We start from the raw sequence: 25,224 nt of genomic DNA on the forward strand, positions 1-25,224 counted from the left end.
TGACGTGGCATGGATGAAGTTAACGTGGCAGTGACGAGACAGTGACGCGGCAAAATGAGGCAGACAGCTCGAGATTTAACAGAACCCTCTCCCACTAAAGTGGGTGTCGGGGATCACGCTTCAGAGACTAGTGTCCTGACCATAACACCCAGCACTACCGTGAAAATGTCCAAAATGCGTGCCGTGTTAATCAAAGACGGGCAAGGTCCTATTGAGAACCTTTACATTGGGGAGACAGATAAGCCAGTCCCAATGAAGGGACAGGTTTTGGTAAAGGTCCGTGCCTCTCTTCATCTTATCGACCCATGTAAATCGATTGAGTCTGGCATGGAACCCTCGTGGTAGATTGTCGCATTTGGCCTCAATCGCACGGACCTTTCACAGCGTCAGGGCAATGGTCCTGTACGCCTTGGCCCGAGTGTATCCTCCATTCTTGGTTTGGAATTTTCTGGACGTGTGACTGAGCTCGGGGAAGGAGTGACGCGATGGGCTGTTGGTGATGAAGTCTTCGGTCTTGTGCGCGGCGTTAGTCGATTGGTCAAATCAAAGTGTATGTATGTTCTTACTGACAACCCGTCACGGGTATCACAGGGAGCTTATGCAGAGTTCATAAACTGCAACGAAGGACTCTTGTTGAAGAAGCCCAATCACTTATCTTGGGTGGAGGCAGCCAGCATACCAGAAAACTACATTACAGGTGAGTACAACAGACCAGCCGAGTAAGCGGTTGTCATCGGTTCTGACTGCTTTGGGACCATCCTTAGCCTATCAAGCTCTTGTGAAGTACGGGGAAGTCAAGAAGGGTGATCATGTACTCATTCACGCAGGCGCTTCTGGTGTAGGCATAGCGGCTATTCAAACGGCAAGGGAATCAGGAGCGTGAGTACTCCGGTCTTCAGTGCCGTCTGCGCGTTCTCGCTGAATACGTATCACGCGGCGTTCACAGGGCAACCGTTACTGCGACGGCATCTACCCCAGAAAAACTCGATTGGCTCCGGTCCATCCCTAATGGGGCGACACATACTGTCAATTACAGAACCGAAGACTTTGCCGCGGAGGTCAGGAAAACGACTAACGGAAGAGGCGTCGATATTGTCATAGATGTCGTTGGACAAAGTCATTGGGCAAAGAACATTCAATCCCTCGCCATTGATGGTCGGATGATAATGTTGTCTGCTTTGAGTGGTAGGCATTTTTTTTTGCCTTGAAGCCCGAAAACTCGTCACTGAAACGTTTGGTAGGGAGAGAAGTCCCCTCAGTCAACCTTGGCGAGATACTTTACAAGCGTCTTCGCATTCAGGGCTCTACGTTACGGTCGCGTAGTTTACAGTACCAGACCGAACTCATCGCAAGGTATTGTCAGAACGTTGCCCAATATGATTTCCTCCACTGACTCGTCATAAGCTTAAGCTTCCACGATTTTATCGATAAGCTAACTGGCGCCAACGGAGGTGGTCCGATACGGATTTACGTTCACAAAGTGGGTATATTCTTCTACTCTTCTCATCCCGTCGGACACAGACATACCACTTCACAGGTATATCCTTGGACAGAGATACAGAGCGCTCATCGCGAGATGGCTGACAATAAGAATAGGTGAGCATTCTGTCTTCGTAGGAAGAAGCGGTGGCCGAGACTTCATTATCAGGGGGAAGATCATCGTCGAAATTCAGTAAGAATGCGAACAACGTGTCAGCCGGAACTGGAGTCCATCAAGAATCCCCCGACTCTTCTGTAGATTATGGTTAAAAAGTTGCCACGGCCACAAGACAATCAACGCGAGACGGAATCAATAGCTACTTCCAGCCGGATTTATTCATTGAACGTGAAGGCGCTGTGGATGGGGCAATTTTTAACTCATCGGATATCAACTTCCGCTTATCACAAACAGTGCGAGAATCACTGATATGCAAAAATCAAACCGACGACAGGAACAGTACTTGGGCTCCTCGGAATCTAACCCTTCGAGGGTCAAATCCCAGTAAGTATCGAACGAGTGCCCTTGCATGCACTGTATGATACGTTGAGTGTTAAAACGACGCAGCAAGGAACACTGTCGGTAAGAGGACTGCTCAAAGTACAGAAGTTCACAATGAGCAGAAACCTGACCAGATGCAACGATGAATACTCCATCGTACGAAATCGTTCAGCCACAAACGAAAGTTAGTAGGGGACGAGAAAGTAGGTATGTGATATGCAGGATAGTAAAGAAGATCAGAAGGAGATCAAACAACAAGCTGATCAGTCCTTGTTGCGAGCTTCCTGCATCGCCATTGAGAACAACATTCAGCGTATAAAAGCAAGGTGTCTTCCTAGTGTCCCCTTCAGATTTATTTGATCCCACATCACATCCTCACGAACAATGTGTTTCTCCTGCGTCCTCGCCGTCGTTGCTGTTTCGACAGCATCAATCTCTGCAAGTGACGCCAGCAGTGAAAGATGTCCATTCTTTTCCTTGCAAGATACCGCCTGCTCAGCCTGCGTAAATCTCTGCGTGAGTATAAGTAGTTTGCCACCCGGATTCAACCACGTTAATTGGGGAGCTTTGAGTAAGGTGGATGTATCAGAAATAAGACATATCAAGGGCCTCTGCCTTCATACTCAGAAGGCGGGGTTTGACATCCTCGTACTTTGAAAGCAGTGGATCAAGCTTGCTGGCGTTGACAAATGTGTATCTCTATTCGGCAACGCCCGCAAGCATAGGACGACCAGTGACCACTACCCCGGGCGCTAGGTCTACCTTTGAGTCAATACTTGACGTCTCGACGGTGAGCACAATGCCCTCGACTTTCATATGCAACCAGTGAATCAGGATGTACCTGCATAGGGAACGACAGGGTCTGATATAGTTGGCTTAGAAGAGTGGTTATGGCGCGTCGAACGATGAAGGCGGCTCCTGATACGTCGATACTTGTCGTCAAGTTTTCACTTCGGCTGTTACTAGCGAGTGTTCGATAGCCCCAGTCAGAAACTGATATGAAGAGATAGACCTAGTCTGTCCGACTCTGTCGCATATCCGGTGTGAACAATTCAAGGACTGTAAATAACCATCAGATTTCCAGCAGTTTATCGTTGGATCAAGTTAATTATGGACTTTGTGTGAGCTTCTAGGCCATGCAGTGTTGTTTGGTCGTGTGAGTACAGTGGGTACAAGCAAACTGATCTGATTTCGTCTCAGTCTTAGAATTTCTTGGACTCGACTCGATTGTAACATTTTGCCGCAATAAAGAGCGGCAATGGGTGCAAGGTATGCACTCATCGACGAGGGTCACTTTACCCGCTACATTTGAAACCGCCGAAATAGATAATCTTGCTCTTCTCATAGGTAATATCCTTTTCTTGAAACCGTTCCCTCAGATCTAATTACTATCTCAAGCTAATATGCTTGAACGATTGATCACTCATAATGACAAGATACCACTCCTACCGTATGTTTTCTCCTATGTTTCATATCATGAACCTCATCTATTATTCCCAGCGAGAGCCTCACCCGATTTCACTCGAGAGCCGTACCAAACATCAGCGTCCTCGATTACCTCCGGCGTATAATCAAATGGACAAAAGTGGAGGTCCGTATCCAAATAATTCCCTTCACATCCCTTCCAATCTCACCCAAGGCCCCCTCCCAGAAATCATGCCTTCTCCTCACCCTACACTACGTCGACCAAATCTGCGCCCGCATGCCCCTCTTCACCCTCTCCTCCCTCACCTGCCACCGTTTCATCATAGCATCCATCACAGTCTGCAGCAAAGGCCTCTGCGACTCCTTCTGCACTAACGCCCTCTACGCACGCGTAGGCGGTATACCCGTAACAGAACTCAACGTCCTCGAACGCGAGTTTCTTCGTGCGATAGATTGGCGCTTAATGGTTCGCAAACGATCCTCAACGCTCTCCCGTTTTCCTCTCACGCTCTTTTTTTCTTCTTTCTTTCTTTTGTTTTTTCCCCCCCTTTATTGGGCTTTGGCTTTCATTATAGTGCACACGCGAAGTCCTCCAGGAATATTACATCAATCTCATCAGAACAGATAGCTCAGGCGGGTTCGTGCTAGAAGGCGCAGAGTCTTCGGAGGTAGAAGATAGCGACATGGACAGTGCCAGTGTTTCTTCTCGTTCTGCGTCTCCTATGGACGCACAAGTCCGCCATCGCCCGTCGTTCAGCCTCTTGGGCAACCGCGACCGTGAGCCTTCAACCAGCATGAGCATTGGAGACACGGCAACGCTCCCAACCATCGAACAGAACATGGCGTTCGCTGCGTTGCAGCATTCGTTGATTCAGAAGAAGCCACCATAGGAGGTTGGATTAGGTTTTTGGAATTTGTTTACGTAGCAATGCATTTTACGCCCGCATCGGCGACGTCCTTGGCATCACGCCATAGTTTGGCGATTAGTCGCACCCCTCTCACGCTCTGCTTTCCCTGGTGTGTACGTGGCGTACAGAAAAAAATCATCGAATTGCAATGAACCACGATCGACGACCAACATACAAAAACCAACGACATGAAGACTTGAGTAGGTACTAGTCATAAAAGGAAAAAAAAAGAAAAGAAAAATTATGAAGAATGAGAAAGTATTAACTCATGAAAATGAAATTGAGTACACGTACTACTTCAAGTTATAACGAACGACAAGGTTGGTCAAGGATTTTCGTCTTTTCTATATATAAAAACGGGTCTATTATAGTATGTCAAATAAGGTGTAATATAGTCCTGCAACGAGCGTGGCGGTTGGGTTTTCTTGCAGTATAATAGAAGTAATGAAGGACGGAATGGAGTTGAATGCTATGATTTTTCTGAGTGATTTGCTGACCGCAGGCCAAGGATTATTATGCACAAATAAAAACAGCACAGCACAATATGCACAACGGCATCGAAATCGCCTACCCCACCAAATCCCATAAGCACACGAATCACAAAAATTTGATCTTCGCACCGTAAGTAGTAGTGGGTGCCATACAATGCATCTCCCCCACAAACACAGCGCCTACACGGCATAAGCCTTCTAACAAAAAAACGCACAAAAACACACACGTCTTCTTCAACCTGCACTTCACTTTAGCGTCTCAGAGCAGAGAGCATCTTCGCCAGCGCATTGCTCTGGCCCATCTGCACTTTCTCGGGCGTTTTGCCTATCGTGTCCAACTTCGACTTGCGCGTGCGTGGTTTGCGCTGAGGAGGCGACCCGAAGATATCACCCACTGCATTCGGATGTCGCTGTCTTGGAAGCTCGTCGAGTTCCCAAGGCACGCCACTCATGACTGTCATTCGCACCCATCAACAACTCCACCCACAAAAAAAGGAGGGGGGGAACTCACTCTTGACATTCTTAGGCATCTGCGAAACCTGTCCTCCAGCCCTCCGACTCCCACCCGTAGCCGTCGTCGATACACTCCTCACGCTCGAATTACTCGTACTCGTACTAGCACTGCTCATCGACGTTTGCTGGACGTGAAAGTTGCGAATAAGGTGCATTTCAGCTTCAGTCGTGTGATCGGAGTCAATGTTAAAGGATCGAGTATTCCGTTTCGCCCTGCGAGATACGCGGGATATATAAAACCGTCGTTTGCATACTCGGCTTCTGGCTGTTAGACAGTCAGAATCCAGAAGACAAATGTGCTAACCAATCAATCGAGCACCCAGCCTGCCGTGCAAGCGAATGCATAACAGACCCAAGACTGAGGTGATTCTCGGCGCGACAAAAACGACATGTATAGGAAACTCCAGATCTGGAGGATGATGTCTCCTGCTGTTCGATGATAACCCTCATGACAATCCTCGTGCCTGGTTCAATTCCCGATCATCCATGGCTTGTCAGTTGGGTTACTTGCATGCCATTGTCAATGCATAAATCATATTGTCCTATTTCTATAAATTGTCGCTGAATTCGAGCTTCAATCGAGTCGCGTTTAAACAGAACATGGAGCATTTCGTTGAGTTGCTAAAGACGATTTAATGAGTAAGATTTTCTAAGATGATTTTTTACGCTGGCGAGACGGACCTGAAATGAGGTGCAGAAGTTCACCGATATTGGATGTTCGTGGCCTGTTGCATCTACCAGTGTCACACAACCAAGTGCAACAGTTCCAGTTGACTGTATTGCAGTCAGTCCCACAGAGGACTGTTCACGGATCAACAGGGTCATTGTCATCAGCAGCTTCTGCTGATCCTCCTGCTGCCTCCGTAGGATTATCAACTCTTCATGTATGTCATGTTGACTTTGCATTTGGGACGACAACTAACAAGCGGAGTATGAGTGAATGCAAACTATCTTTAGAGACTGGAACACAACCAGATACTCCGCCAGATAACGGTCGATGTCAATAAAACATCCAGGTGATAGCTTGTGTGACGGATGTGAATGCGAGACAACGTTTATGCAACACTGTCACTTCGGGCTGAGGTATCTTGCAGCATCCTAAGTGCGACTCGATGTTAGAATTCAAGCACAGCATCAACAGTGTATACCTAACAAAGGAATCCCTTCGGGATTGCTCAAGAGAGTCCCGAGCAGGCGGGGCATTACACAAATCGCGGCTTAGTCGATCGAGTCGTAATGCTAAGCTATTTAGATCCGCCTTATTCTGGTTATGTCTCTGTGATGGCCTTTAAAATCAAAGATCGCAATCACGAAAGTTCTCACATCTATAGCTTGAAGGCTTGTTAATAGTCCACCAATAGCCGCTTGCATCGAAGGCCCGACAAGTGGGATTGCACCTACAACGGCCTGTACCAAGGGCAAAGCTAGCTGAGCCATATCAGGAAGCTTCGCGCGCAAGGGATACACCTCGGGAGTATCCGGCGGAAGGACCGTCATAATTGGTGGAGCCTTCGAGACCTGGTTCTCCGCCTGCAGAATCGGAGTACCCTGGCGATGAATTCGAAGGTAGAGTTGACGAAGGGACGGGAACGGGACTAGGGGTGTCTGCAGGGATGGAGCCATCGCGTCGTGTGCGCCCGTTCTTTGTGAGGACGCCTTAAACGAACTGCGAAGACCTTGCCCGAATCCTTGAGCGACTTCAAGTACATTTTGATCAGATGGCGAGCTTAGAGGATAGGTGAGATGGAGAGTAAGACCGTCGGATGTACTACGAGGAGCGAATAACTTGAAGCTTGAAGGCAGTACTAGTGCTATGGCTTGCTGTGGGCAGTGCTTGAGCCCAAAAACATCTTCCGGAACTTTTGAAGGCCTAGAATACCGTCACAGCAGTCCATGCTTAACTTGAGCCGTGATAAGAGTTACTGCTAGAAAACTGATGGTAGTGCATGGAAGTGCATGGATGATCGTTCACAATATAATCATTTTCTTGGGTGACTATCTCCCATATATGTATGTGACACCCTGGAGCGACACCAACTCCGAAAGTGATTCATGAAAATGAAAGGGAGCATACATACGCACCAAGTATAACGAGCGACAACTCGGTCAAAGGATTTCGTAAAAACGGGTCTAGAGTACTCGTATATGTACGTGGCGCACAGAAAAAATCATCGAATTGCAATGAACCACGACCGACGACCAACGTACAAAAACGAACGACATGAAAGCTTGAGCAAGTACTAGTCATAGAAAGAAAGAAAAGGTGGAGTTACGAAGAAAAAGAAGAAAGCATTGACTCATGAAAAATGAAATAGAGTACACGTACTACTTCAAGTTATAAACGAGTGAAGGATTTTCGTCTTTTCGGGTCTATAGTATGTCAAATGTGTGATACAGTCCTGCAACGAGCGTGTGGTTGAGTTGATTGGGTTTTCTTGCAGTATAATAAAAGTAATGAAGCCTGAGGATGGAATGGTGTTGAATGCTATGATTTTTCCGAGTGTTTTTGCTGACCGCAGGCCAAGGGATTATTATGCAGATAAAAACAGCAGCAGCAGGACAATATGCACAACGGCATCGAAATCGCCTACCCCACCAAATCAAATCCCATGAATGAGCACACGAATTACAACAACAATAAAACTGATCATCGCACCGTAAGTAGTGGGTACCATACAATACATCTCCCCCCCTCACAAACACAGACAGACACAGCACCTACACGGCATAAGCCTTCTAACAAAACAATGCGCAAAAACACACACGTCTTCTTAAACCTACACTTGTCTAGCGTCTCAGAGCGGAGAGCATCTTTGCTAGCGCGTTGATCTGGCCTTTCTGCACTTTCTTTGGCGAGTCTTCCTCTCCTCCTCCACCGCTTAGATCTGTGGTACTGGTGGCTGCGTCCCGGAGAGGCGCAGGCCTCTCGCTTATCGTGTCCAGCTTCGATTTGCGTGCCCGTGATTTGCGTTGAGGAGGCTGCCCGAAGATGTCGCCCACTGGATTAGGATGTAACTGTCTCGGAAGCTCGTCGAGTTCCCAAGGCACGCCATTCATGACTATCACACCCGTCAACATTGTCACAACCTCCAAAAAGGAAGAAAGAAACTCACTCTTGACATTCTTAGGAACCTGCGCAGCCTGCCCACCAGCCCTCCAACTCCCACTCCCACTAGAAACACTCGTAGCCGTCGTCGAAACACTCCTCACGCTCGAATTGCTATACCTCGTAAAAGCACTCGTGCTCGTACTAGCACTGCTCATCGAGCTCCGCCAATTACTGCTCCTCACGCTCCCAGGCGGAGAATGTCCACGCACGCTTCCATTAACGCCGCTCGCAAAAGCACTGCTGAACGTACTCGCACCAGGCCTTCGACCGCGCGCCCATGTGGATGCTTCGTCCGCTGGGGAACGTTGTCGTGTGAGAGGCGTGTGTGGGGCGTTGATGCTGCTGTTGGAACTGGTGTTGATGCTGCTGTGGGAGGTGTAAGGCGAGGATTTGGTGTATGGGTTGTGCGTAGGCGTGGGTTGGCTGAGTCCCATGATGACGTTTGTAACGTTGCTTGCGGTGCCTGGGGTAGGTTCTTCTGAAGGGGTAGCTGCGACCGTCTTTCCGCTTCCGAAACCCAATTTCCATTTGCTCGTCTTCTTCACAGGCGCACGAGGTATTTCGACTTCTGGAACTGGAGCAGGTGCGAGGGATGTAGATGTTGATGAAGGACGAGCAAGACTCGATGCACGGCTTGCATTTCTGCTGAGATCGATGACCGCACCCCCAGGGGCGATTGATGACGAACGGCTTGCGCCCCGACTTGCGAGACTGATCTCCCGTGCCAAGCTCTGTGATGCAACAGCGAGCGTCTCGAGCGTTGCGTCCGTGGTGGTCTTCTGCACTCCCTTCCGCGACCCGCGCTTCCCACGTTTCTTGTTCGAGCGAGAACGTCCATCCTCGTCTTCGTTGTCGTCGAGCGGCAACAATGCATGCTCCCTCGAAAGATCCTCTGGCTCCTCGACCAACACACCACCCACGCTCGGCGCCCTGCTCAAGGACCGACTGCACACGAGCGGCGTGCGCAGCGCAGCGCGGGATGATGGACGACGCGAGGGCGGGCACGATGACAGCGGGTGTCCAAGAGTCGATGAAGTGCTGTGGACACGCTTGTGCCCTCTATGCGAGCTCTCGCGGTCCGAGAGCAGTGCAGGAAGATCCTTGATCCATGCACCGAATTGCTTGGCAGTGATGGGCATGTGGCTAGTGTCGAATGGGGGAAGGACAAATACGCGTTGAGTGAGAAACTCGGCGACGGGCCAAGTCATGCCGGTGAAGCGCTGCATGAAAAAATGGGCGCCGTGTGTACGGAAGAGGGAAAATGAAGAACAAGCGCCGTCGGAGGTGTCGGTCCAGGGATTGTAGTGGTACAACCTGAGGCGATGTCAGATATGAATGCAGCGGTAAAAACGGACGTACATGTTGATCAAGACGATACCGAGACTCCATACGTCACTCCGCTCGGGGCTGTACGTGGGTGCGACGTTATTACGGCACTCGAAGCTCATGTAGGGTGCGCTTCCACAGTCCATGTCTGCGCTTTCCTGCTCGTTGGTGCTGAGTCCAAAGTCTGTGAGCTTGACTAGGACTTTGCGCTCCATGCGGTCGGAGGACGGAGAGGCAGGTGCAAAGCCATCTGTTACGATAAAGTTTTCTGGCTTGATATCGCGGTGGAAGACACGCTGATCATGGCAGGCTGCGACTGCATCGCACATTTGGGAGAACATACTTGCGATGAGTCTGAGCCGTGTATGGCTTAGCAATGCAGAGGGATGTAGGGTAGCGAGGAGAGAGGGAGTGGGGGGTGTCTTGCTCTCTAAACCGGTGGTGTTGAGGCTCTCGTCGCTGCCTGTGGGAGTGGGTGCATAGTGATCCCGTGCCTGCTCAAGGAAATAAAAGAGATCCTCGCCAGGGACATACTCGAGCACGAGCAGGAGGAATGCGTCTGTCTCGAGGGTACGATGGAGGGTGACGATATTAGGATGAGGGGAGAGGGACTGGTGTATTGTGACTTCAGTGAGCTGGGCGGTGAGGGCTGCAGAGTCGAGGTTTGCCTTTGAGAGGACCTTGAGAGCAAAGCTCCTTCCGTAGACGACTGGTAGACTCGGGGTGGGATCGAGGTCGAGGATGCCGACGTGACCATCATCGCTGACGGGGATTGTTGGGGGGCGGGAAAGGATCTCTTTGACTTCATAGACGACGGCGTAACTGCCTGTTCCTAGCCTGCGAACGACTTGGAATTCCTTGGCTGTGTTCAAGTCTATTGGAGCGAGAACGCAAGGGCGAACTGGGTCACCCTGTAGGAGCAAGTGCTCGCCGACGATGTCGCCTGGAGCAAGGACATCCTCTATGAGAGAGGATACGGATGGTAGAGTGCTTACACGAGGGAGAGGGGATGGAATAGAAATAGGGCTTGGAGGAGTTGGAATAGAAATTGGGGGGGTTATAATTGTTGAAGGTGTTGAGGAGGATGTTGTTTGGTAAAGCGCCTGTTGAAAAGACGAGAATGTGCATGAGGGTAATCATTATGGCAAGAATTTGAAGTATTATGATTCTGTTTATAGGGAAGAGGAAGAGGGATTGGTTGAGCAGAGTACTGCAACATGAGGTCGTGTAATCGGGAGACAGAAAGATGATTGCTTTGAACTGACGGACAAGACTTGAGGTCGTCGTTGTCGTCGTTTGACTGCTCAGAGTCTTCAGAAACCTGCTGGACTTCTGAGTTGATATTAGTTCTAATGCATGCAACGATCTGGGAGTTAGTTGTCTTCGCTGAAAGTGCGATAGCGTATCTGTTCATAAGGAGCGTGAGCGTAAGACAAGAGAAACATATAACAATAAAACTTTTAAATCACACACGAGTCACCTCGAGGCAATTTGTGAAATTGAAAAAAAGATGAACTTACGACAACGGGTGAACGAGGAGGAGGAGGAGGAAGGAGGGAGGAGGGAGGTTGAAGGAGAACTCAAGGTAGAAGGCGCTACAGCCACGGGTGCCATGTGCTACCATCGGACTTCTTTCCATTTATGGTATAAACCGCAGTATAAAAACTAATAAACTACTTCTCCGCTCATCGTTCTAGACGTTACTACGTATTATTATTACTAGTAGTCCCTTTAGTTTTACGTTCATATTACTACCGTACCCACATGTACTACCATGGTCCATGCGTCGACCTATCCTACCAAAAAATAATATAAGGCACCTCCATATTATTATGAAATATATGCCTCGTTGTGATCGTTGTCTCGGTTGACAATCGCCGTATCTCTCACCATTGTCCTCCCTTTACTCGCTTCCGTGCCCGCCCCACATTTATGCCGTAATATTACTTATTTAGGATCCCTCAAAGCGTTCAGCCTTTTGGTCCGCCCTCGAGAATCTCTATGGGAAGTTTCGGTAATCCATTCTAGGCACACCCATACACTTCGCTCCGTATCCCGTTCCCCCTCGGCTCAATCCCTCAAACAATTTCAAACAACTTCTTACCAGGGTCAACACCGCTCATCCTTACTTTTCCCAGAGTCACCTGTCACTATCTCCGCTTCCATGTCACTTAAGATTCGTGTCACGAGGCAATCCAATTGCGCCGCATGCACTCTTCTCATCATCTCCAGGCGTCGGTCATCACCTATGACCTTCCTGTCAGTTATTTTGTTTATTACGACAAGTCACACCACGTCGTCTGTCACTGCTCAGCTCTACCGAGCGCCCTTCACGAACTAGAGCCTATTCCATGCGTATCATTCATTCCTCAGACCTCGCCCAACGCCCACTAACCGACAGCCGACATGAAAGCCCCCGTCGGAGTGAGAGATTAGGGGCAGTACCTACCATAGCTAGTACCTTTCACTATCAATGCATTCAATGACGTGGCCCAATCAAATCTAATAAAGTGCTCTCCACTTCCACGACCCATAATCATGCACATGGACCACATCATCGATCGCTCGTACACATGCGTATCACCGTGCATTATTCATCTCTTAGTGCGCCACCATGGCTCAGCCACTCGTTAACCGCCTACGCCCCCTTAATACGGAACATCAGTCGATCTTATTGCTATTCAATGAGATTAGGCCCTAGCGGCTGTACCTAGCACGACATAGCACGGCATAGCACTTATCATTATCACTTCATTAGACACGGTCTAATGACGTGGCAATCAAACAGCGCTCCACTTTCACAATGCATGCATGACCATAGTCACCAGTGCCAGCGTCATCCATTCATCCATGCCTTCCATCGTGGTCTGTCGTATGTGCGTTGCCACGCGTGAACCACAACAATGCCTCATGATCGTGCATCACTGCATTTCATTCTCTCCTTCATAGACCATTGTCTGAATCAAATTGATGAGATCAAGTGCACTGATCGTATGAGTACTTGGGGGCGCTACATGCGACTCTAGATCTGATTCATCCACACGTGCGCAGGCATCGATCGTTCATTCCTCTTCATTCTTCAAGTTACCCCGCCGCCCGCCCAACGGCGCAGTCCATATATGAGACCGGACCCTTTGACGCCTGATGCCTCCCACCGGTGTATGTGCGTTATTGCGCGTGAATCACCATGCCTCATGATCGTGCATCATGCATCACTATTTGATTCAAGTCTGCATCGTCTGAATGTAATTAATATAAGATCCACTGATCGTGTACTCGAGTACTCAGCTGTGCATGTGACTCCATATCTGATCCTGATACGTGCATCTCGGGTTTCAACTTCCCTGGGTCGACGACGGTATTCACACGTGCGCAGGCATCGATCGATCGTTCATTCATTCTTCATTACCCCACCGCCCGCACGACGGCACAGGCCGGCGAATCCCGCAGCGCAGTGCGCCGTCAGGTCGGATGAGAACCAGGTCCCAATCCAAGCCAATCCACTACTAGGGGCGTAGGGCATCTCCAGCGCAGCGCGATATGAATATACGACGTTTCAGAAGATCTGGGAAGCTCCGTCGGTATGCCAAGGACGCAGTTCGTGACTCATACATAGTTCGAGTGCGCCGGGCGATTGGTCTTGGTCTTGGACACTGTAAAACATGAAACATGACCGTCGTGCACCTCATTCGATTATCGACGTGCTGTTGCCCATTCTATTTCCGTCTGACGGTGTGTAGAATCGACTCCTTTTTCACTCTCTAGGCCTGCTGCCTTTTGAGTGAATGTCACGTAGGGATGTTCTAGTGCAAGGTGATACAATCGGGTGGTGCTACGACGCACTTCTCCCCTAGATCCAGTCGTATATAAGCACACTATAGATATGTTTTGAGGAAATTGTAATTATACCTTTTGTATAACCGTGCAGGAAGCGGTTTCTGAATCAATGAGTCCTATTCGTCTTTAAACATTCCTCTAATGTTGGCCTTGAAAAGCGCCTGGAACTCACCACCGTGGTACCTATGCACATACCCGCCAGCCGTCAAGGAGGGGTGCTCTCGGCTAGGAAAGATCCCCTACACGAAGGCAATGCCGGATGGACAATGGCTTGCAAAGCTTCGCCTAAAATAACATAACATTCAGTAGCCTCCCCTTCAGAGAGATAAGCAGGTACCTTGCAGACCTTGCAGAAGATGCATGAAGAGCCATTCTTAGTTCGATAAATCGTGAATGTGTCTTGGCGCCGACACGCAGGTGGGTATCCCCGCTGAGAGCAAGCGATAATCCGCATCGACTGGCCAGACTTCTGCACGAAGGCAACGCCATGGTCGTCTCGATGGCTTGCGAAGCTTCGACTAAAATAATACAATAATCAAGGTACCTTACAGACCTTGTTCTTTACGTAGGAGATGCACGATTCGCTGTGGTTTACTTTGAATCCTAGCGATCGGATCACACAAGGCCCCCGGGACATGTAATGGAAGTTCGTGGATATGACGAGCTGTTCTTAGTTCGAATGCATCTTGGCACCGGCAGGTCATGCACACAGGCGGTGACCCCCGCGAGAGCGAGCGATAATCCGCATCGATTATGCAGTGGCTCTAGCGGAAGTCACCAGCGAGGTCACCAGCTGGCAGTGGCCTCGCAGTACCCGAGGCTGCATAGGAATATACTCAATGTATGCAATAGACTGTAGATGCAATATTCTCATCTCAATCATGACACCTATACTCCAGGCGCTGAGAACGCCCACCTTGGTCACAGACCACGCGTTATCCGCAAATAACTGCTGAAAAATGCATGAGAATGGGGAAGACTGGGGAGTAAAGTTAAGACGACAAACCAGACTCGAGGACACGCAACTTAAAGATAGGGGGGTCAAGAACGAATAGAATTCAGTTTGATGACTTCTACCACATAGTCCAGTGAACGAAACTGCAGTTAATTCCATCAGAACTTCTGCCGTCATTTGTATCGACACACATGTGGCCTCGCGAAGACGTGTGAGGTGATCTCGTAATTGATCATGGCGAAATCAGGTATGTCGGTCTAGAAGCACATAAAATTATTCTGATACTCACCAGGACCTACTTATCTTCAAGCTGAGAGGAAGCTGGGTGGCCTCACAGGATACGGCAGGACTGTTCATATTCTCTTGGATCATTTAGATTTGGTTAAATTTCAGGAGGGACACAAAGGCGCAAGAACACCCGAAGATATGGTTCGCCTTTATTAAAATAGATGGCAGTCAGATGTGCGTTCTCTGAGTATTACTGACAGACACACACGAGCTCGAATATCCCTCGAGCCTGTATCTTTCAAGGTGTTAGTGACTGTAATTTTCGTGGATGGATTTTTCTTACGTCCACGCATGAAATTCAAACGGATCGACACTGGAGCAAGTTACCTCGTTATCAACAAGAGAAGCATGTCCCGCCGATGACGCAACAACCTTAACCTTGAGAGAGAAGCCCGCCTACAATCAACCATTCATCTTCGCTGGGATAGTGTAGGATCCCCTGCGACTGGTCTTAGCGCAACTACAGAAGCAAAGTTGTACATGTGACATCTAAGCACTTGATGGAATGCCGAAGCTGCATGCAGATACGTGAGCTTCATTTAGAAGGGATTCAGCGTGGTGTAAACCTGTTTTGTGCAGGCAATTACCCTGTGCTCGATTGCCAGCTGCTACATACAGCTACGTTGATTGACCGTGCGCGACAGTTTTGCCACTGACGCTTCATGCCATCCCGGAAGAGGAAGTGACGGGATAGATGAAGCCTTGTGTGATAGGCTGGTGACATATCTATGAGCAAAGACATCATGGGGTCGTATTCCAGGGTTCTGAACCCTGGAAAAAAAACTTTTGAGACGTTATTGGCACTGAGTCATGGAAGTTAGGAAGAACTTTGTAGGAACACGGGACGTTGATACAAGTTCCCTGGATCGCAGGTCATATGTTGAAGGTTCAAGTTGGAGATAGTACCTATATTGTGGGGCAGCAATTGCTGAGTCCTGACGGCCTGCTGCGAACTGTACTACATCGTCGATTGGTATCATATGGATAAAGGAAGTGACGAAGAAGTTGACATTTGGATCCCATGGCCATGGAAAGGAGGGTAGGCAAACACGTTACACAAGGACATATCCGTCAAACATATAGTTGTGAGTGGGACAGACTAGTGATGATTGACTTACAGACAACCAATGGAAGTTTGCCGATTATGTGATATCTCTTTGTATACCGCTTCTTCATTCCCTTTTTCAGGGCGAAAGCCACCCGTCCTAAAATACCAGCTTACGCCGTCCTCGAAGGTTCCAAGTCAGCTAGTTCAATGCCTAGATGGATGACGTGTATGCTGGTGTGCAGCGTTGTGTTGGTTGATTTGAACCCACGCCAAAAATGTCAGGTCTGAATCCGATGTGCTGCCACATTCATGAGGCTGCGGCAGGCCATTGCGTTGACAGGGATCCTTCAAGTTGAAGCACACGGTGTGCCATCTGAGAGGTATGGACCCTGCAGGTACTCCGAGTTGCTGGCAGGCAAGGCTGAGGCGGAGAATGAGACTGTGGCGTATTGTAAGTAGTACACCTATACAATTCTTCCAGCTTATGACATGATTCATGTATACAGATCATTCCCCTCTGTCGACAGTCACGCTGGTGATTATTCAAGTTGTGCGGCTTGAGACTTTGTACGCAGCAGGCTATCTTCCCGGAGATGACAACTCTTCACCTGCTGGGAATATCGTGTATGTCCTTGTGTTTAAATCGAGTTGTGGGGCTCGCGATGCACAGGAACGAGTGTACACGGCGCCCCTTGCGTGATGGCTTCAACCTCCTTGCGATTAGGCCCTGTCAGTGAATCGTGCCTCTGCTTCATTGTAAACGCTAAATGCAGCCATAGGGACGACCTTATCCCCTCTTGTCCCTTGCTGGTGACGTGACAGCCAGTCCATTTTATCGATTTCTCCTTCGTTTAGTGAGATAAGGGTGTTGATGTTATCAATGGAGCGATCTACGGCACTGGCAGGTTAGCCCATAATAAGAAGGAACGACAGTCTCATACATGGTCTGCCTAGTCTGCACAGGTGAGTTGAGGTTAGCTGGCAGCTTTGGGTTGTGCTGACAAGCCTAAAATATTCACTAGGCTCCTAGGACTGAGGACCACTAGATCACTTCTCGTCGTTAAACCCTAAATGGCATTCCCGACGTCATTGCAATTGCAAGGAATGATTTGGTTTCATTTCCATAAGCCTTTGATAAACTGTGGCGTCACCGTCGTCAGCCGACACGGTAGACAGCTTCTGCTTACCCCATACATCGCAGTGTGGTGTGCATGACTGAGCAAGTGCCACCGTTGCTAAGCATCGGTATCATTCTGCGCGTTGCGTCGATAAGATTATGGTTTGAAAACATGCGGATACCGCCGTTGCGCCCATCGAATAACGGTGTCTTTGAACCTTGCAACGTTCACCCTGCTCACTGTCCTCACGGACGATACTCGTTGGTGACAGGATCGTGGGTAGCACCATGAGGGGGCTGCAATTGTAACCTGCCGGACCAACGTCTGATGGAAGGGCTAGTGGAGGCCAGTCTTCTTTCGATCCATTGAGCTCTTTGCGTCGCACTATCGTTTTCATACAGCCCTGCACTTCAATTCGCATTGTATACAGCCAGGCCTTGCATGAGACCACCTTCATGTTTACAGCGGACATAGTCCGTGCCCCATAGAACCTACTAGCGATGGTGCTAAGGTGTTCATGTTATGAGTCGAGATTGCTCTGGGTCGATTTCGGCTCGGTGTATTTTTCGCGATCTCGTGTTTCCTGCTAATTGGTGGTAAATCCATAGTTGGCGTCCACCACAATTGACCATTACCTCAGACACGTGAGCTGGGGACTGCTGTGATCTAAACTGCACTTACGGCAAAGGAGGCGCCGGTTCAAACGTTCAACCCCCGGTTATCAAAGAGGCATGTCATATCTGATAGTGACCCAAAAGAAGTTGCATTTCTTTTACCGAGTTTGATAAGTGGAGCCATCCACCACCGATCTTAGACGATCTTTTGTGGTGCGAGACCTCATGTTATCAGGCCACTAGGAACCATATCAAAGAAGCACCTTCATTGCTTGGGCTTAGCACCGAACAGCGCTATGTATGTGCCAATCTGCAGACTCAAGACTGTCAAGTACACGATCGAGCTCGGCTTGTGCACTGATCGTGTCGTGGAGTAGATTGATGATCGGGCAGCCTGATGGTGTCCTAGTGTGTGAAAGGCGTCTGTTAAGTGGTTCAGGTGCCCGGACCTGAGGACCTCCTCCCTGAGCTTATCTCCTGGAGATCCCCATTTCGTGTCCAGATGGTGTCACGGTAAACTAGGTCAACAACGACAGTCCGACGAACGAGTGTGACCATGGAAAGGTGTTATCCAGGAGCAGTAAGGATGTACTACAGGGCAGCACTTCTATCGGGCCACCTTCGCGTCCAGCCTAACGCATGTGGGATCAACTAACGCCTTCCATGGCGGAGTGTGGAAAATAGTGGAGCTGGGTATGTTCGAAGTTATGTTATGTTGATGACAGTGAAAGTATTGGATCAACCTTCAAGCAATCTTCGTCGGAACATCGGAATTACGTAATATCTCTACCTGAGACTACCTCCCTATTCTCTCAAAGTTCAAACGAACCGTACCATAATGCCAGTGAGTCACAGGATAGATGAAAGGAAGGAACTTAGGATCGACATAATTGCGGACTTCCAATTCTAGGGCATGCATTATTATGCAACACTCCGAGACTCGTTCAAGTTGCCGGCATGAACTTGTTAACATGAAGTACTGCAAAAGTACTGAGAACCGTTCGTACTAACTATGGTAGGTATTAGACTGGTGACCAGCCCCTCCATGAGGCAAGCCGTAGGTATTCTCCTAGTCAGGTTCTCGAATGACTAACGATATTTCCTGTAACAGGCTACATGCAGTCACACGTATACGACGATGTACAATGACATATATGTCACAATAATGTCGCACAGCGCGAGAGGGTCGCCTCCGCATTGCGCAACTCGGAAAGTGACAGCGTACCTCAATCCACCGCGAGGACCGACACCGTCGAGGAGGTATCCTTGAAGATCGCCTTGGCCCGACATTTGGCGGCCCGCCCGCTACTTAATAATGGCAAGACCGTGTCGGATGCCAACTTTGGCCATTGTGCACACCCAATCCGTTCTTCACGGTCACCACGGAGGCAGAAAGGTATTACAAACCCTCTGCAGAAACAGTGGTCTATGTCATCTCCAGGTGCACATCTCGGGAAGGTGAGATTCAGAGGAGCTCGTATTTTTTCTATGCAAACAGTGCAGTTTGACCGCGAAAGTCCTTGTCGGTTTGAATTTCTTAGTCTGTGATTCATTATTTTAGTGATTGTTTCTACAGGATATTATTTTACTTGCAGAATACCAGAGCGAGCCTTAACTGGTAAGCGAGCATACGATTACGACCAGGATAGAGACATCGAGAAGTCGTTTCACTGTGCACTGGATACCATGGCTGTCAGCAGCACTTCAAGCTCGGGCGATATGACTGGGGAGCCCGAGTCTTCTTCTCCTTGCGAGTTTTGTACCGGTAAGCCCTATCTCGCTTGCACTACCTTGTTTAACACTAATAGCCACAATCCTTTAAGCTTAGCTCCGACACACCCAATATGATTATTGCCACGTAAGTTGCGGCAAAAAGATGGCTTCGTCGTTCTAGCTGGACATGCTATATATATACACTGATTGTCAATGTCATGTCATATGTAGGCCAAGTTTCTTTTTACCCGCATTCCCGGTACGAAAGTACCACTTGGACTCAGCTTTGTTATCTCGGTTAAAATTGGCATGTCGCGATCTCAGCCGATTACTAGTACAGACATGCGAGAAGTGTGGTGCATCAGCAAAAGCGGCTGAAATTTCGCGCAGTTTAAGTGTTAGAAATCAATTCAGTTCACCTGAGACTATACCAAACAGGGAATGTCAGGGATCGTAAAACGATAGTTTTTCGACGGGTCCAAACATTGATGTGGAACGATTGTAGGCAATAACGTTGAAGTACCTGGATGACGTATTTTCCTGGTTTACGTTTGAGTAATTATATAGCGCGGTCAGTTCCGACCGAGGGTTGCTTCTGATAAGTATTCCAGCCTCGTGGGGAGGGCGTGCATCTCATTCAAACAAACCACAGGATGTGTCGGGAAAGACCCGATCAATGCTTTAGACTTTGTTGGGATGCACGACCGCACTACTTCTTAAACTGTATGGTGTCGGGTTTAGACGTACGCGCGGGGGTTTCCATTCATCATGCATTACAAGTGCTATCTTACCATATACTGTCACAATAGTGTCACATACAACATCGTAATTTCCTCCGGTCAGGGGTTGGTCAAATGTCTTCTTTGACCATCTTCTCCTTTTGCGCAGAACGACACGCAAATGCGCAACGGAACGGGACAGGGTGTCTGCAAAATGGTTGAGATCGAAAAATGGAAAGCCGACGTCATTGACGAACATCGCAAGCCCGGTTGTAAACTGATTCTTCACGTCAATCTCGCGACCATCGACGTCTTTCGCCTTCTCTATACGAAAAGTGGCGAGGATAGAGACTATGGCAGTCCACACCATCGACTCTGCAGCAAACCGTCCTGGACCTGTCCTAAGTCAATAATTTTATTCCTTAGCTTTTGTTGGAAGATGCCTTACAAATCCGTCGACCAAAGCCGAACAGAGGGCTGGTCGGGATCGAGTCCGAAATCAGCGACCCGTCTGAGTCAAAGTGCCTCTCGGGTCTGAATTCATCTGGATCTGGATATTTCTCCTCGTCTCGAGACATCGCCCTGCAAGGAGGGGTTAGGGTTACATTTAGAACGGAAAGGATAAGCTATTGCGTACCAGACATTGATGAGCACCCATGTTCCTGCCAGAGCCAGTGAGATCTGTCATTGAATGCGACGAATTGTAATTACAAACCCTTTGGTATGAAGTAGCCTTGAAACACATCCTCGCTTGACGTAGCATGCGGGATCGCTGTATGACCAGGGTCAATAATTCAACAATTTTTGGTGCGATGATACGTACCTAGTGGTACCACAGGGTTCCATCTAAACATCTCTCTGAGGATAGCTTCGACGTAGGGCAATGAAGGTTTATCTTCGAAGGTCGGCAGCCTTGCCGAACCTACGACGGAGTCGATTTCGGCCTGCGCTTTGGCCTGAACTTCTGGATAGAGAACCATGGCGAGAATGAATCCGTGCAACATTGACGAGGTCTGTATTGTTTCTTATGTCTTAGAATCTAACAAAAATTTTGATAGAAGTATACCGTTTCGAATCCAGCTGTAGGTGTGACAAGTGAAATATTAAAGCCAGCGGAAGAAACAGTTGGATGACCCTCACCGATGAAAGCCGTCGCCGCGGCCGCCTTGATCGTGAACTCCTGTGCTGTACGGTCGCCCTTCTCGTCTATTTGCATCAAGCAATCCGAAACCATACATGAAGAAGCGGTTCCCGCTGCCTAAAGTCAAGTGAGCTGCAATATTACCTCCAATGACTTGGGAGATTAGTCACAATCTGTAATTTCGTAAACTCAAAAGGCGCATCAAGCACCTTTTCGGCCAACTTTCTTGAGTACAACGCATCACGCTTGAACTTTGCACCGGGAAACCATGCAGGGATATGTGCAACTGCAGAAACATCAGCTACACTTGACGGAATCGATGTCAACTTACGAAAAGGAAATGCTAAGAGAATGGCTGCTCTCTCAGGAGTTTGCTCCTTCGCAAGGATTGCGACTAATTGCGACACGGTAGAGACATACGGATCATTCTCTGACTTCACTTCGCATCCATATGTAACTCCCATGATGATTGCTGCGATAAAGCTGCTCTAGTATCAACCTACTGATAAGACGCCATGCATGACTACTAACCTCTTAATATATTCCTCGAAGCCTCGAGAGTCATTCAGCAAATTCGCAAGAAGGGTCCGAGCTCTGCACAAGTAAATTTCACGCTGGCGACGTGATGAATCTGCTTGTAAAGCATGATGGAACATCTTTCTATGGGATCTCAGTTCTGATCCATAACGCAACATGACTGTGTTCCACTCGATGCCATAGCTGTGACAAGGCATAAGTACAGCTCAAATCAAATATTGAAAAGGTACGTACAATTTATTCGTCGGAAGCACAGGTCTATCCGAGTAAACAGCAGACCGTTGATCCACCATTGCGCGTGCAGTTTTCTCTGAGTTGATGACAATAAGTTCTATTCCCATCACACGGACGCGAATCAGGTCGCCTGAATGATGTTTTGTCAAGTCTCTGACCACCAGTATATGTAGACCCACCGTATATCTTCTTCCATGCTGTATATGCCAACCAAGGTGCGGTGATACTCATCTGCAAGGCATTACCAATCACGGGGAGAGGCTTTGGACCAGGAGGGTAAGGCAAGCCAGAGTGAGGTTTCGGACCAAGGGGGTAAGGCAAGCCAGAGTGATGTACTCTGCGTCTCGCAATAATAAGGACCAAAAGAAGAGCGGTCGCGATGCCAAAGGCACTGCAAGAAAACAATGACAAGTTCATCAACATCGTGGTTCGATAACTAGGCAACTCGGAAGCGACAAGGTCCTCTTTTGAAGCATTCAGAAACGCTGGAGTTACAACTCATTCCGTAATCTATGAAAACCGCAAGGCATTTCTGCCTGACCAGTCTCGTCCACCTTGTCGCCCCCATCATTACTTGAATCGCAACCGGGACATCTGACGAGAAATCGTCCTTCGAATCAAGGATAAGGGGTATTCTGTTTTGGCTAAGTCCATTACGCCACGTACCTAGGGTGTCGCCATATAATTGACAGTCATGATCTGGGGGATCTTTTTATGTATAGTTGATATCAGATCAACGGTTGACAGAAAACGCACGAGGCATACTGCACACAAAGATATCGACTGTCATATTTTAGATTAGGTTAGCTACTGGAGACTAAGGCTACATGAGGACTGACGCTTTCCCAGTGCATTCCTTTTGAAGAAATGAATGGATACATGCAGATCGGTTAGGTACTTATCCAATGTTAGCCGTGCTTGTGGCACCCTGCCCTCAGCCATGCCAATCAGGATTACATATAGAATACTTACTAAATATTGTATGCGGCAGGCGAGAGAAGTGTCGAACAGCTCCTGTGTGTGTAAATGTGGCGTCATGAAAAGGGGACATATGGCATAAAAGTCGCGTGGGATACACTCAGAGCTCTGCACTGAACGAACGAAGCTGCGATACATGTCTTGCGCAAGCCTCAAACTCTTGAAAGACGTTCGTTATCCCCTTATAAGCCGCTGTAGGCATCCATGATCCGAGTAAGATGGTTGTTAGTTAAATTTGTTGTCAGGACTAAGTCGGGACTGCAAATTGCAGTAATCGAGCAGCGGAGACCCAATCCTACTCAATTTCCTACATGCCTCCCAAAGCTCATCGCGCTGGCGCAACGGGCCTCCCTCGTACACACTCCCGTTCATCGTCAGGAGGCTCCTCTAAAGCAGCACTGAACCTTCATTTCACGCAGAAGGATCCCGCTCCAGCGAAGCAAGCCGAAAAAACAAAGAAAAACGGTTTAGTTCATGACGTGCGTCAATCAATGATGACCCCCTCAAAATTTTTGGCTGAGCTGTGCGCTTCGGATGCACTCTTTCGTTTCAGTCACATTCAAGAAATACTTCGCCATATCCTCCTCGAGTGAATAGCTCGGCACGTCTTGCCTCAAGGGAACAGTTGCCAGTGCAAGCGCAGCGACATGTGCCTCCCTCAAACCAGCGGCAGACAACCGGCAAACCTAAAGCAGGATTTACTATTGCTAGCCAAAGTGCAGATGAAGATGATGAGTGGATTTCCAGCGAGAGCGGGGCAGCGACTCCGAGCAGTATGAGCTCTGATAGTGGCAGGTCTCGGACACCGGTCGAGTCGCATAGAACTTTACTTCCCGCGGCCCAGCCAATTGATGAACCCATATACCGACCGGAAACTCCAAGAGCCCAACCGCTCTCTATGTCCCGAGTGCCTACCATCCGCCCCTCCGAGGCACTGGCTCGAGCGTCATCAGCTGTAGCTGTGTCAGCTGCACGTGCATCACCAACTCCAGCACTAGCTACATCTAGGCATCAAATGGAGCAATCTAATCTCTCTCAGCGCCCTCATCCTGAGCCCCGTATCATGGAGACTCGCTCAGAGAACACATCGCCTGTCCATCGCTCGCATCCACACAAGCGTCAGTCAGTGACGCGTCCGCCATCTACTCATTCGGCGGCGAGCAGAAATGATGCACCATTACGCCCCCATCCACTCATTCGAGGTCAATCATATGGCTATGCCGCTCCAGTGACACCACGGATGGTGCCTCTCGCCCCACTCACCATCACATCTGAAGCTGCTTCAGCGCACATATCCACCCCCCAACCTTATGATGCGGAGGGTACAATATCCACTTCGCCGTCCAGTATCAAGACTACGTATGCTCCACCACCTAACCGCAGAACATCAGTGTCATCCGTACGTTCGGTGGCCACTGTTCCAACTCAAGCACATATCCAACAACCCCATTTCAAGGCCGTACACGACCGCACCCGCACCCTTTCGTCCATTTCATCCAACTCATCGAGCTCTGTACAAGCGTTATCATCACTTGCACAACTTCCTACCACCCGTCCGTCAACGCCACAATATGCCTCGCATTTTCCTGCAGCTAGTCTTTACGCCAACCTTGAAACTGTGCACCCGTTACTCCCACCACCTTACCTTAGTGCACACCTGTCCATCCTTGCGCACCAAAGTCCGTTGAGGGAGTCGTACGATAGAGTTATCGCTGCCAAGGAGCAACAACGACGTGGAGAGAGTGCATGAGGCGTTCATACCGGAGATTTTGAATTTAACTAACTGGTCTGTGGAATGTCCGTGACGTATCCTCGTTCATCCTCGTTTAAATATACTGACTCATATTACAGATCTATACATACCATTATTACCGATCGTTTCATCGTTGGATCCAACATATCAATTTGTGTCGATTTTGTACCATTATGGACTGTCCAATACCATTCACTGTCCTAGTCTATTCGAACGCTACTTGGGCGTCTCACAAGTCTTCGGAATTTATCCATAGGGACATATCGACGTTTATTGTCCAGATGATCTCCCGTCATTGCGATAGCCTTGAATCTGAGTACTTGTATCATAAGACACGCTTGAGCTCAGTAGCCCTTTCCCTCGAGGATGGCATTGGTACTCTTAATTTGGTAGAGCCTATTATACAGTTTTGAGGCTCTGACTCGGAGAGGTAAATGAAGAGTGTGACGTGTCAGTCACGCGACTTGCGCGTTCACGAACCCTAAGTATCCAGTGTACTTGGGCCACGACCTCAGTCTGTGATCCTCATCCTCCCGTTC

At 48.7% G+C, this 25,224-nt stretch overlaps 9 protein-coding genes across 9 annotated transcripts; 5 read left to right on the top strand and 4 right to left on the bottom strand.

Moving 5' to 3' along the window:
- Window positions 1-165: 165 nt before the first annotated feature.
- EDB91DRAFT_1298879 (quinone oxidoreductase putative) lies at window positions 166-2,068 on the top strand (the record flags this gene model as incomplete). Its single annotated transcript, XM_041324953.1, has 9 exons — window positions 166-276; window positions 346-525; window positions 592-697; window positions 765-879; window positions 947-1,185; window positions 1,242-1,353; window positions 1,411-1,480; window positions 1,538-1,596; window positions 1,649-2,068. The coding sequence occupies 9 exons, from the start codon at window positions 166-168 to the stop codon at window positions 1,674-1,676; spliced, it is 1,020 nt and encodes a 339-aa protein (XP_041182340.1). The 3' UTR covers window positions 1,677-2,068.
- A 208-nt stretch (window positions 2,069-2,276) lies between these two features.
- On the top strand, window positions 2,277-2,679 carry EDB91DRAFT_1106423 (uncharacterized protein). Its single transcript, XM_041317478.1, has one exon. It carries the CDS (start codon window positions 2,363-2,365, stop codon window positions 2,633-2,635), a length of 273 nt encoding a protein of 90 aa, XP_041182341.1. The 5' UTR covers window positions 2,277-2,362; the 3' UTR covers window positions 2,636-2,679.
- A 474-nt stretch (window positions 2,680-3,153) lies between these two features.
- EDB91DRAFT_1106424 (cyclin-domain-containing protein) lies at window positions 3,154-4,475 on the top strand. Its single transcript, XM_041317479.1, has 5 exons — window positions 3,154-3,325; window positions 3,377-3,428; window positions 3,479-3,569; window positions 3,630-3,869; window positions 3,979-4,475. The coding sequence occupies exons 1-5, from the start codon at window positions 3,250-3,252 to the stop codon at window positions 4,291-4,293; spliced, it is 774 nt and encodes a 257-aa protein (XP_041182342.1). The 5' UTR covers window positions 3,154-3,249; the 3' UTR covers window positions 4,294-4,475.
- Window positions 4,476-4,753: 278 nt separating this feature from the next.
- EDB91DRAFT_617017 (uncharacterized protein) lies at window positions 4,754-6,097 on the bottom strand. Its single transcript, XM_041327900.1, has 5 exons — window positions 5,997-6,097; window positions 5,620-5,936; window positions 5,314-5,573; window positions 5,030-5,256; window positions 4,754-4,982 (listed from the first exon to the last, which is right to left on the bottom strand). The coding sequence occupies exons 2-4, from the start codon at window positions 5,763-5,765 to the stop codon at window positions 5,054-5,056; spliced, it is 609 nt and encodes a 202-aa protein (XP_041182343.1). The 5' UTR covers window positions 5,766-5,936; window positions 5,997-6,097; the 3' UTR covers window positions 4,754-4,982; window positions 5,030-5,053.
- Window positions 6,070-7,457, bottom strand: EDB91DRAFT_1106436 (uncharacterized protein). Its single transcript, XM_041317480.1, is given in 8 exon segments — window positions 6,070-6,338; window positions 6,380-6,413; window positions 6,464-6,591; window positions 6,639-6,761; window positions 6,781-6,957; window positions 6,983-7,027; window positions 7,040-7,337; window positions 7,398-7,457. The coding sequence occupies 6 exon segments, from the start codon at window positions 7,022-7,024 to the stop codon at window positions 6,234-6,236; spliced, it is 609 nt and encodes a 202-aa protein (XP_041182344.1). The 5' UTR covers window positions 7,025-7,027; window positions 7,040-7,337; window positions 7,398-7,457; the 3' UTR covers window positions 6,070-6,233.
- A 645-nt stretch (window positions 7,458-8,102) lies between these two features.
- On the bottom strand, window positions 8,103-11,374 carry EDB91DRAFT_1243883 (uncharacterized protein; the record flags this gene model as incomplete). Its single annotated transcript, XM_041322350.1, has 6 exons — window positions 8,103-8,374; window positions 8,429-9,738; window positions 9,784-10,693; window positions 10,746-10,960; window positions 11,016-11,156; window positions 11,271-11,374. 6 exons carry the CDS (start codon window positions 11,372-11,374, stop codon window positions 8,103-8,105), a joined length of 2,952 nt encoding a protein of 983 aa, XP_041182345.1.
- Window positions 11,375-15,967: 4,593 nt separating this feature from the next.
- On the top strand, window positions 15,968-17,008 carry EDB91DRAFT_1106479 (uncharacterized protein). The gene is made up of 4 exons (XM_041317481.1): window positions 15,968-16,104; window positions 16,161-16,329; window positions 16,385-16,841; window positions 16,901-17,008. The coding sequence occupies exons 2-3, from the start codon at window positions 16,188-16,190 to the stop codon at window positions 16,576-16,578; spliced, it is 336 nt and encodes a 111-aa protein (XP_041182346.1). The 5' UTR covers window positions 15,968-16,104; window positions 16,161-16,187; the 3' UTR covers window positions 16,579-16,841; window positions 16,901-17,008.
- A 3,165-nt stretch (window positions 17,009-20,173) lies between these two features.
- Window positions 20,174-22,377, bottom strand: EDB91DRAFT_1234930 (cytochrome P450; the record flags this gene model as incomplete). The annotated part of the gene is made up of 12 exons (XM_041321263.1): window positions 20,174-20,249; window positions 20,300-20,438; window positions 20,491-20,624; window positions 20,680-20,704; window positions 20,758-20,814; window positions 20,866-21,055; window positions 21,166-21,296; window positions 21,338-21,469; window positions 21,515-21,666; window positions 21,715-21,903; window positions 21,955-22,084; window positions 22,134-22,377. 12 exons carry the CDS (start codon window positions 22,375-22,377, stop codon window positions 20,174-20,176), a joined length of 1,599 nt encoding a protein of 532 aa, XP_041182347.1.
- Window positions 22,378-22,926: 549 nt separating this feature from the next.
- On the top strand, window positions 22,927-25,081 carry EDB91DRAFT_1106502 (uncharacterized protein). The gene is made up of 4 exons (XM_041317482.1): window positions 22,927-23,145; window positions 23,204-23,411; window positions 23,486-24,729; window positions 24,784-25,081. The coding sequence occupies exons 2-3, from the start codon at window positions 23,244-23,246 to the stop codon at window positions 24,680-24,682; spliced, it is 1,365 nt and encodes a 454-aa protein (XP_041182348.1). The 5' UTR covers window positions 22,927-23,145; window positions 23,204-23,243; the 3' UTR covers window positions 24,683-24,729; window positions 24,784-25,081.
- Window positions 25,082-25,224: the final 143 nt, after the last annotated feature.

This window comes from Suillus paluster (assembly GCF_016628075.1).
Source record: "Suillus paluster strain FC165 chromosome Unknown EDB91scaffold_5, whole genome shotgun sequence".
In the NCBI taxonomy this organism is placed as follows: domain Eukaryota; kingdom Fungi; phylum Basidiomycota; class Agaricomycetes; order Boletales; family Suillaceae; genus Suillus; species Suillus paluster.

What these genes read in the sequence shown, in the direction of transcription:
- EDB91DRAFT_1106423 (XM_041317478.1), top strand. Translation starts at nt 2,363, where the DNA reads ATGTGTTTCTCCTGCGTCCTCGCCGTCGTTGCTGTTTCGACAGCATCA.
- EDB91DRAFT_1106424 (XM_041317479.1), top strand. Translation starts at nt 3,250, where the DNA reads ATGCACTCATCGACGAGGGTCACTTTACCCGCTACATTTGAAACCGCC. An exon ending in GACAAGATACCACTCCTACC is followed by an intron (nt 3,429 to 3,478) that starts GTATGTTTTCTC and finishes TATTATTCCCAG; the next exon opens with CGAGAGCCTCACCCGATTTC. An exon ending in CGATAGATTGGCGCTTAATG is followed by an intron (nt 3,870 to 3,978) that starts GTTCGCAAACGA and finishes CTTTCATTATAG; the next exon opens with TGCACACGCGAAGTCCTCCA.
- EDB91DRAFT_617017 (XM_041327900.1), bottom strand. Translation starts at nt 5,765, where the DNA reads ATGAGGGTTATCATCGAACAGCAGGAGACATCATCCTCCAGATCTGGA. An exon ending in GCTGGGTGCTCGATTGATTG is followed by an intron (nt 5,574 to 5,619) that starts GTTAGCACATTT and finishes AACAGCCAGAAG; the next exon opens with CCGAGTATGCAAACGACGGT. An exon ending in GATGCCTAAGAATGTCAAGA is followed by an intron (nt 5,257 to 5,313) that starts GTGAGTTCCCCC and finishes TGCGAATGACAG; the next exon opens with TCATGAGTGGCGTGCCTTGG.
- EDB91DRAFT_1106436 (XM_041317480.1), bottom strand. Translation starts at nt 7,024, where the DNA reads ATGTACTTGAAGTCGCTCAAGGATTCGGGCAAGGTCTTCGCA. An exon ending in CAAGCCTTCAAGCTATAGAT is followed by an intron (nt 6,592 to 6,638) that starts GTGAGAACTTTC and finishes AGGCCATCACAG; the next exon opens with AGACATAACCAGAATAAGGC. An exon ending in CGAAGGGATTCCTTTGTTAG is followed by an intron (nt 6,414 to 6,463) that starts GTATACACTGTT and finishes AGTCGCACTTAG; the next exon opens with GATGCTGCAAGATACCTCAG.
- EDB91DRAFT_1106479 (XM_041317481.1), top strand. Translation starts at nt 16,188, where the DNA reads ATGAGGCTGCGGCAGGCCATTGCGTTGACAGGGATCCTTCAAGTTGAA. An exon ending in GAATGAGACTGTGGCGTATT is followed by an intron (nt 16,330 to 16,384) that starts GTAAGTAGTACA and finishes TCATGTATACAG; the next exon opens with ATCATTCCCCTCTGTCGACA.
- EDB91DRAFT_1106502 (XM_041317482.1), top strand. Translation starts at nt 23,244, where the DNA reads ATGCCTCCCAAAGCTCATCGCGCTGGCGCAACGGGCCTCCCTCGTACA. An exon ending in AAAACGGTTTAGTTCATGAC is followed by an intron (nt 23,412 to 23,485) that starts GTGCGTCAATCA and finishes CTTTCGTTTCAG; the next exon opens with TCACATTCAAGAAATACTTC.